The sequence below is a fragment of the Simochromis diagramma genome, unplaced genomic scaffold, assembly GCF_900408965.1.
Source record: "Simochromis diagramma unplaced genomic scaffold, fSimDia1.1 OVJJ01000026.1, whole genome shotgun sequence".
Lineage (NCBI taxonomy): Eukaryota > Metazoa > Chordata > Actinopteri > Cichliformes > Cichlidae > Simochromis > Simochromis diagramma.
In genome coordinates, this window is record NW_024386985.1 from 3,249,553 (window position 1) to 3,259,580 (window position 10,028).

At 39.3% G+C, this 10,028-nt stretch overlaps 1 protein-coding gene across 1 annotated transcript; it reads right to left on the reverse strand.

Annotated features, from left to right (window-relative positions):
* Nucleotides 1-297: 297 nt before the first annotated feature.
* Nucleotides 298-9,626, reverse strand: lrrc8c (leucine rich repeat containing 8 VRAC subunit C). Its single transcript, XM_040040172.1, has 3 exons — nucleotides 9,489-9,626; nucleotides 5,626-5,768; nucleotides 298-3,287 (listed from the first exon to the last, which is right to left on the reverse strand). Exons 2-3 carry the CDS (start codon nucleotides 5,761-5,763, stop codon nucleotides 1,041-1,043), a joined length of 2,385 nt encoding a protein of 794 aa, XP_039896106.1. The 5' UTR covers nucleotides 5,764-5,768; nucleotides 9,489-9,626; the 3' UTR covers nucleotides 298-1,040.
* Between the last annotated feature and the right edge of the window lie 402 nt (nucleotides 9,627-10,028).

Sequence of the window (10,028 nt, forward strand, 5' to 3'; positions counted from 1 at the left end):
TCAACAGCCAGCAGGTGATGCTTCATCCAACAACACAGTTGAATACAGGACACTGTCCTTTGTGCTGTTTCCTCTTTTAGACGCTTTAGATTTTGCATCACTGGTCAGTAAACCAATAGAATCAAAACTGTATTGCATTTTATTTGCAATATTCTGACATTTAGAAATTCCAAATGACATTTTTTTTAAAAACTCAAATTTTATTGGTCAATGACATAAAAATACTGTTCATGAAAATGCATATTTCTTACGCTGCATATTTTTGCTCACACTTAGAGACAAAGACAAAGACCAGTGTGACATCATCCTTCAGGCTTTTAATGCACTTTAAAATGACAGCTTCCTACAATAGAGAACTGTTTAATTCTAGTTTCATTCTAAGTTTCTAGGTTCTATGTATATTTCATAAGAACTTTCCTCTTTTCCTGTGATCCATGTGAAGTAACAGTCTCTTAGATCTAAATATATACAGTACAGCCTAAGGCTACTGGCCTACACATAAATGTGTGGTCATGAATGTGAAGATTTACATTCAGTCATGACGCAGTGACTGGAAATAGGCTTTGCAGAAAGGCTTTAACAATATGGGAAATAAGCTTCTTCCTTCTCCACAGATAAAAGAGAAAAATCAATATCACTTTATGTATATAAAGCTAGAGGCAGCAGAGAGTTATTTTATCAGAGACTTCAGGGAGAAAGAGCTGACCTGGCTGTATCAGTGACTACTGATTAATAGACAGATGTGAGACTAAAATAAAACTTTTCTTAAAACTTTTAGAAAGAAAAGGAACACTTTCTCATAACACGGAACTCTCTCTTTAAGATTGAGTAGTGGCCGTATAAAGTGTCCCTGCAGCAGCCACACTCAATGTGACAATAGATGAATATGTCATTTTCCTTCAGTTAATAAAACAAAAGAACAAAAAGATATCTCTTAGCATGTTTATAATGCTTAAATATAACAATGACTTCATATTAAACAAATGCTCTGAATTGATAGACAGAACAAACAGCAGGCACTACGGCTACAGTAAGGCATCTCACTCAGCCTTCATTTGATCCCTGACATCTGAAGGCAGAGTTTCAAACAGTGTCTCCTCAACTATAAGGCCACTGCGCTTCAAAGCGCGACAGAAAGCAAGCTCCTGTGGCAGGAACTCAAAGTGGTTGCCTTTGAGCCCCAGGTAGGTCAGAAGAGCTAGATAGGATATTTTTGGCGAGAGTTTGGACAGCGAGTTCTTGCCAAGCTTTAGCGTTTTCAGCTTTTTGCAAAAGAACAGTTCATCTGGTAGATTTTCAATTTTGTTACAAGAGACGGAAAGGTACTGCAGGCTCTGAAGAACTCCGATTTCTGGAGGAATGAAACGGATGTCATTGTTGGATAGGTCCAGGTAGCGCAGCTTGTTGCACAAGAACAGGTGTGAGGGCAATATCTCAATCTTGTTGTGGCTGAAGTAGAGGTGCTCTAAGCTGCCGAGTTTTTTGATATGCTCTGGGATGTACATGATGCTGTTGTACCAGAGTTTGAGGCAAGTGAGCTTCCGCAGATGCTGGAAGCTGACAATTTCCTCTATCGAACGAAGGTTATTCTCTTTCAGGTCAAGCTTTTGCAGACTTGTTAGGCTAAAGACTGCATGCGGAATGCGCTCCAGATCACAGCGCACTAGCTCCAGCTCTATTAGATTGGTCATCTTTTTCAGGTTGTTGAGCATTACTAGCTTAGTGCCATCGTTGTGTAAATAGAGTTGCTGCAGATGGCTGGAAACATCCACAATCGACTGGGGTATCTTGGTTAAGCTGCTCTTAAGGGAGAGTATTTTGAGACACTTCATTTCCCGCAGAGACTCAAGAACTATATTCTTGGAGGCATCAGAGCTGAGGGACCCAGTAAGATAGAGCTCCTCTAAATTTCGCAGGCCATACATCCAGTTTGGAAGTTCTCTGTTGTCATCGAACTTCACACGAAGCACTTTCAGGTTCTCTTTGAGGAAGGACGTAGCAGTTGTGTGCAACTTTAAAGAGCACTGGTAAAGAGACAGCTCCTGAAGATCTTGCAGCTGTGAGATTGAGGCAGGGATGGTGACATTGTTGATTAGTTCCAGCTTGAGTGACTGCAGCTCTGTCAGTTCAAAGACAGTGTCGGGTAAACCAGAGAACATGAACAGCTGTAGTTCAAGTTTGTTGTTGGAGTTGGTCTGGAGTCTCTGACGCAGTTTCTCTGCAGTCCACTCATGGTTGAGACTGAGCTGTTTCAGTTTGTTCTCACTGACTTCGGAGAGAAAAACTGCAAATCGTTTGGAATACAGTGGGTCATACTGATCAATCATGTGAAGCATGAAAGCAAAGTCATTCTTGACATCTGGGATGTCACTGATGCCCGTTTCCTGTCGCACATACTCGAATGAGTATTCTTTCAGTGAGCGGTAAAACAGCCAGTAGGAGGTGTAGAGGCTTGTTAATCCATAGACAGACACCAAGAACAGGTAACAGCAAGACAACTTAGAAAAGAGATGAGCCATGGTGTGATTGCATTCAAAGACTTTGTAGCCTGTCATGTTCTGGATCTCCTCGATACCGTTGCAACGTACTGTGTTATTTACGTTATTTACTAGAGCGCTGTTATAAGCAATGATCACAAGGAATTTAAACACCTTGAATACAGTCTGGCAAACATACATGAGGTAAAGGATATCTCCTTCCTCAACATGCAAACGGAACTTCTTCACCTTTTCGAACAGAGCTTTAGCTTGTTCACCCTCCTTTTTATCAAGAACACTTGCTGATGGCTGGTCAACAACAATCTTTTCGGCAATAGAACGGAGGGACTGCGTCTTCTCGAGGCTGCCTTCCCCCGGAGACATAGGAATGTTAGACCTAGAAGCGGTGCCCTTTTTATGATCCTGTTCTTCTGGATTTTCTCCAGACACTTCCGACAAAGCTCGTGTGGTCCAAGGAGAGTCGAAGCACTTGCCAAGCATAGAGATAAAATGCTCTATTTTAGAGCTTGAGCCAGGGAATTTGAACCAGAAGTTGCTACACACCATGAAAACTAAAGTGTGCATGAGCACCAAATAGGGAAAGTATTTGGCATACCAATGCAAGGCATTCTCATAGCACATTTGGTTGATGAAACTGTACTGTTGAAGATCTAGATTGGTCTTCAGGCCTGTTGGTACAGTTGAGGTGTTGGACTGCAGATGTAATGGTGACTTCAACCCTACTTCACTGCTGTTGTCTGAAGGCAATGATATTCTCTGAGGAAGGCATATAATTTTATCGTGCATTACCTAAAATGAAATAAAAATATATATATATATATTAGAAAGAAGAAATGCATAATAAGGCTCAGTCAGACACAGAAATGAGTGTTTTTCAGATTTCATGCAATGAAGGGTCCACAGTTAAGCTTTTGTTAACTTAAAGGTGAGCCTTTGAAGGAACTACCAATGAAAGCAAAGGACACTGCTGATTGACGTGTGATAAATACCATTAGAACACTAGAATGTCCCCTAGCAATCAACCGTCAGGTACAATCAATGAGCAATAAGCCTTTGTGGCTTAAAGTGCTAAATTGTTTCTCAGTTACGTTTCAAGGGTAATTTGCTTTCCCGAAAATAATTCACAAGAACATTTATAATGAGCACATTTTGACATTTATATCCTTGCAGGTTTCAGCAAACCAGCCATAGGGCCAAAACTGGTAACCCCGGAAACGGAGGATTAATCATAGGGTGGCTACAGTTGTCAAACTGCCTATTGGGTCTGTTGTAACCTAAACCATGATCTTTTATAACCTATGCAAACCTAAACTCGGTAGTTTTAATGGCTGAGCAAGAAAACATTTCTCAAAAGTTAAAATATTTTATGCAAGAAATAAAATAGTGGTGCCAACCTTCGACTCAAGGACATATGATCCTAAGACAGCATCATGTTTGTCCTGAAGCAAGTATTACAGTATTTTTTTTGCAGGGAATATGTGTTGAATTAGAACATGCACTGCCTCAACCCAGGAGACATTACGCAATTAAGTAGTTTAGAGCATAATGGTCACTGTGATTGCTTTCCAGATCTGATAAGCCTTCAGTATCATAGATCTTTTCCTCAAACTGAATGTCCCATATCACGTGAAATAACAAAATGCTACCCTGCATCTTCCATGTTTTGCTGGCTGTTACTGGTCTGAATGTTCGCATGGATAAACACTGCTTCTCCAGAAAAAGCGAAGCAAAGTCTTTATGGCATTTCCCATCTTTGATTAGACAGGAATCGATGTCTGATCAAAACACCACACTCACTCCATTAGCTTGAATAACATAAGGAGGTCAAAACGAGTCAGTATTGACTGCTAAAGGTTGAACTATTTGTTAAAAATCAGACACATTTGCACTGTAAGGAGAGCCCTCTTCTGACTGCACCTGTGACACAGATACAAAAAATCCAGTACATCCCAGATACACTGCTGTTTTGATTTCTGTTTTTCTACCATTTAGCCTTGCTACTTTGTGCATTTTCACTAAGAGAGAGCCGTGCATGGATTTCAGTAAGCCACAAAAAGTTACCACATTATTACAGTGCATATAAAGCATTCTCTCATTAACTTTACTTGGGTGCTCTACATAACCTGATTGCATGTAAACACACTGAGCGCTATCCACCAAATGGCATCAGTAAAAAACAAATGCCTTAGGTGTTTACTTGTAATGTAAATAATGAAAAACAGCTGCTTGACTAAGAGATGCTAATGACAGGAAATGGGGCTCAGAGGAGGAGATGTTATGTGGACTCTGTTTACCTGTTTAAAACTCAGATTCTCGACCCATTTTAGTGAGAAGTGAGGACACAAAATGAATCACTATAGTGAGCAATGCAGTTGCGCTGCAGATATCACAGACAGCAATGCAAAGTCAAGTCAGTGAAAGTCTCTGAAGACTGACTGATTGATCTGCAGAATTTTAAAAACTCAAACTATACAGTAAGTGACGAGATTTCTGTGTCAGGCAGCGTAATACGTTTACATAACTGACTTATAAACTAAACTTGGCTACAAAAAGAATTGTTCGCTCAATTTACAACCAATCAGATCACATCCAAACACTGTAATGGTGAGAATGGGAAACAATGGCAGCTTCCAGCATGATGAATTTCCTGTTAACATTTTTCTTAAACTGTTTTGGTATCATTTCCAGGATTTACACTAAAGAGTTGTACAACATTCAAAAAAAGTCCCTATTTCACACAGAGAGTGAAGTCAAGTAGTGCCTCACAGGAGTTAGGAGTCTTCTGTTTACTAAAAGTGGCTGGGCGGTTAAAGTTTCCACTGGTACACTCCTGATGGGCTGAATGCCTCCCTTGCTTTACACAGGCTGGGTTGTAAAAGCACATAATTAGTGCTTTTTTGAGCTGGTTCCAAAGCAGAAAGCAAAGCAGTAATGTTGCCATCTGGGAGAGTATAGACTTTCTCTGAGTCTAATTATTGTTAAATTTAATGAGAAAACTGTAGAAAAACTTCTCTTATCACATAAACAGAATGTTTGAATCCAAACTTGTGGGTTACTGTGTATTAGCTACACTTCCATTAGTCTCTTTCTTCAAGTAAATACATCACGGTGAGTCAGTCTTACTGACCTGAAGAGTACATCCAAAGACGCCAATCATGAGCATCATTACAGACAGATAGTCAGTGAACACATCCCACCACGGCTTCAGGACTCTGAACGCTGTCTGCTGTTCAGAAAACTGCCGGAATTCCATCACAGGAATCATGGTGCCTGTTACAAAACAATGGAAAAGAACACCACATAACTCTTAGAGAGTACAATTGGGAAATGTATTAGCCTCAGAGAGAACAATGACATTATTAAATTCACAGGGCATTCCTTTTTAAAGCCACTCACCACCAGTGACTTTCATGATGCATCTTACATCCCTTTTGTTGCTGTTGTTTGAACTCTGTCACATCTTTAATGTTTGGCTAACCATTTTAATTTGGCTTTTGAGTATTCTGCTTTTTGCTTATCAGTCAAAGCAGTTACTTTCCTTTCAAAGCTGCCAAAAATGTTCATTTCTTAGGTTCCATTAAAGCTCCCAAACATTTTTACCAAATATCAAGCCATTTTTCCATTGTTTTCTTTTTAGCCTTGAAATATCAAAGCTTTCAACAATATTCCAGGACCAAGCCCACAGGCCTGGGCATTCATGTCATCATAAAGTAGGGTGGAGAAACTGTTAAAGGACACAATATGTGGACTGCAGCCCAACGTTGTGGGGTAATCAAGCCAATCTACAAACTTGGTCCACATCAAGGGACTGAAACATTAAATGTCAAGGATTTGTGGTAACATAACTGGGTGTGGAGGCTTCCTTCAAAGTCATTATACTTTGACTAACATTTCAATTAACAATGTTAACACTTCACATTAGCTAAATACAAAAATACTGAAGTAAAATTACCAATTTAATCAATCTGCATTCACTAAAAGAAGATTAACCACTAAATAAAAGTATCTGGATATAGATGAGTTTCTTTTGTGCTTCCAGTGTTAACTATTGGCCATACCGGTATGGTATTGGTCCAGAATTTCACAATCAAAACCCTGTATTTTCCTACTTCCCACAATCCAGATAGACTAGTTTTGAACCCTGAACTTTCTCTCTTTGCCCAAACCTCATCTCAAGTGGAACTCTGACATTGTGCAAATGCCCATCTCAAATGTAATTTATTAAGAGCCATTCTATACATTGGACTATAAACATTACTCATTCTGACAAGTGTTTAGACATGAATTTCACAGTCCAAAAGCCCACTGGTTTTGCAGAGTCGGTTCACACCTGGCAACACGATGACTAACAAAACTGATCATAACCAATCACAGCACTTAGCTTGTATACACAACAGCAAGTTGTTGGAGCTATTAATCTCTTTACAGGCTATTTAAAGATTAATTTTGTTAAAACCAGTCGCATGAAAAAGAGCAGTCCCTCACACTGTCATTATGTGGTCACCTTCTTTAAAGTACTGCAGCTGCAGGATCCTGTTTCCAGTGTCTGTCTGGCAGTAGCTTGGTTACACTGTCATTTAAACTGAAGAGGCATGTGACAAACACTCTCCACACTGATTTCTGTAGTAAAACATTCCAGTGTGAACTATATAGTACATAGCATGTGTCTACAACCGGAAAATGACTGAACGATCTAAATAGTCGTCAGATTATAAAGTGCAACATTTGATCATATACAGCTCCACAGTGGTAAATAGGTCAATAAAACCTGGTCTTGCATTATTAATAAGTTTAGCCGTAAGGTATTCTTGAACATGTTGCTAAAAGACTGAAGCTTTTAGAGGCGTCATGTTTTTCATAGTTCAATTAAGTTTTTTCACCTGGAGTGTCTTTATCGATTCTTCCATTTCACAATCATAACAACAGGAAGGAGTGAGAGAAGCTCTTCGGAGATGTTTATACGAAACCGTGGCAGACTTTAAAGGGTTGGTTAGGTCACACAGCAAAAATTATTTTTTCTCACTTAGCTCCAAATAACAATGCAAGTAAGTGTAAGTTTCAGCGTTTTGAGATATCCATCTCAATGGAATTTTGTTTATTGCATTTTTTTTTTTATTTGTCTTTAAAGAATTCTAGCAGCTACATTTTTAACTCTGGTTTGGCCACATTTCTACTCATAAAGAAGTTTATGATGTTCACAATTTAATAGATGCTAAATTTACTCAAGTACTGCATGTAAGTAGCTTCTAGAGTCAGCGTAATATGAAACTGTCATTTATACTATGTCGCTATTTGTGGAGGAGTTTTAGAATTCCTGTTTCAGATCCATGGCGTTCTGGCTGGACTGCAAACTGGTAGAAGACTGATTCCATCTTATTGCTGTTTTATTGCCATCTTGCCACAATAAAGTCACTTTGAAGACTGCAACTTATTAAATTTCTGTTTACGTGTAAGGACTCTGGTTCCGGGATACTGAACAAGCTGAAGTCATCCTACTAACAAATGTATAATCCAGCAAACAGAGTGTTAGAATAGTCTAATGTGCTTGATACGAATGCACGGACAACTTTCTCAGAGTCAGTTTGAGATAAGAAACTTCTGACTTTTGATCTATATTTTTAAAGTGATAGAAAGCAGTTCTAGTGACTGTCAAAACTAAGACCATTCACCAAAACAGATTCCTGACTTGCTCGCTGTATTTCAGAGCAAGGGATGATAAATATGAACACATTTTCTGTCTGACTTTTTTGGACCACCAGCAAATATTACCGTCTGGTCTGTGTTCAGTTCTAAAAAGTTTCGAGACATCCAACAATTAATGTCATCAGTTCAGCTCATTAATTTGTGAAGAGAGGTTAGATCATCAAAGTAAACCATGTACAACTGTGTATCATCTGTGTAAGTATGATAGAATATATTAGGATTCTTTATGAAAGCACCAACTGGGAGTATGTAAAAGTTAAAGAGTTATCAACCAAGAACAGACCCCTGATGGACCTGCATGTGCAGAAACACAATGACATCATTCCCCGCAAACAACAAACTGAATGTGTGTAAAACCAGCAGCACATCCCTAATTTTATAATATGAATTTCAGGGATGAATTTCACTGCTGTCCTAAAAGAAAAAGTTTGGCCTAAACAAATGTATTTACAAGTAAATTCAACTCAGCTGATAACAAGTAATTTGATGATCATTTGAAAACATGTAATTTGATGTAACTAATTTCTTAATAAATTATTTTACATAAGCACTGAATTTTATGGTGTTTTGGGTTTTTTTTTTCTAGACCCTGAGGGCCTCCATAGTTTAATGGGGTGGGGGGAGGGTTGAAAGGGCTTCTGTGAAGCCTACACTGTGTTAGGTAAAGGAAAAATACTGGTACTGGATGAGTCAGCCATTGAATTGAACTGACCAGGCCATATCCTTGTCCCTTCCTGACAGGAAACTTGTCTGAATCCCAGATATCCAAAAACAGACATGTTTGGAACACACCCAGCCACAGGCATACAAAAAGTCCTGTCTCATTAAGGACATGGGGGGAAAAAACCCGCCCGCACTGCGGGACTGGATTTCTCTTTTCTAAGGAGCTACTTTCAAGTCTTTAGACTTTAATGTAAAACGGAAGCGCCGGGAAAAGTGCTCACACAGTAGGAAGAACTGTGATTCATCTTGCAGTCGCATAAATCATCCATAACTCATTCTGTTGGGAGCTACAGTTCGACCTTAAAACGTTTTTAGTGGAGATTCAGTGGTGCTCTCTTACAGCGGTGCTGTCCACTTTCCTGTACGCAGATTGATCTGTAGCATATTCAGACCCTATTTATATAACCAGGACGTAAAGTAACGGTAATCGGGATAACTTGTAGTTTGAGAGGCGCTCCGCCGAATATAACTGCGTTATTGTAGCTCCGCTGCGCGTTTGGACAGTGAAAATCCGTCTATCGCGTCGGTTCAACATCACTGACAGTGTTAACGGTAAATATTTACCTTCTCTGAGATGCGAGCTGGACTCGAAGATCTGAGTTGTCGGGTTTCAAGCGATGAAGTCTCCGATCATGATGTGCGTGGCCGCCTTTTCTCCTCTGCCTCTGACTGCCAACCTTCCTAGATCCTCTGCCAGAGCATGCAGGCATGTATACTGTGAGCCACAGGGGCGTGGACATCTCAGGAAACCCCAGCAGATGTTTGTAATGCATGGAAACTGCAGCTGGCTGCTAATATTGATGACAATAGTACTAACATTAAGGCTTATTAAAAATGTATGCATTTATTTGACTTTCAATACAGCTGAAAAGTAAAATTCCTTTATTAAAACTCATCAGTATACTCTCAGAGTATCGGTCTCAAACAGTCAAGTTTTTTTTTCTTTACTCAACTGATTTGATCAGTCTTTTGTTGGATGTTTGTTACATTGCAGATCACAATTAAACAAAGTTTGTTTACAGCAACAATATTAAACTGCTCACGCAAGAGCAAATATGCCAAATTTAATTGATCAAAAATGAGATATGTTTTAACATGGGCCTT

Bases quoted from the DNA above. Each gene is read 5' to 3' on its own strand.
- lrrc8c (XM_040040172.1), bottom strand. From the start codon at position 5,763: ATGATTCCTGTGATGGAATTCCGGCAGTTTTCTGAACAGCAGACAGCG. The intron at 3,288-5,625 runs GTCAGTAAGACT...ATTTCATTTTAG, and splicing joins TCTTTGGATGTACTCTTCAG to GTAATGCACGATAAAATTAT.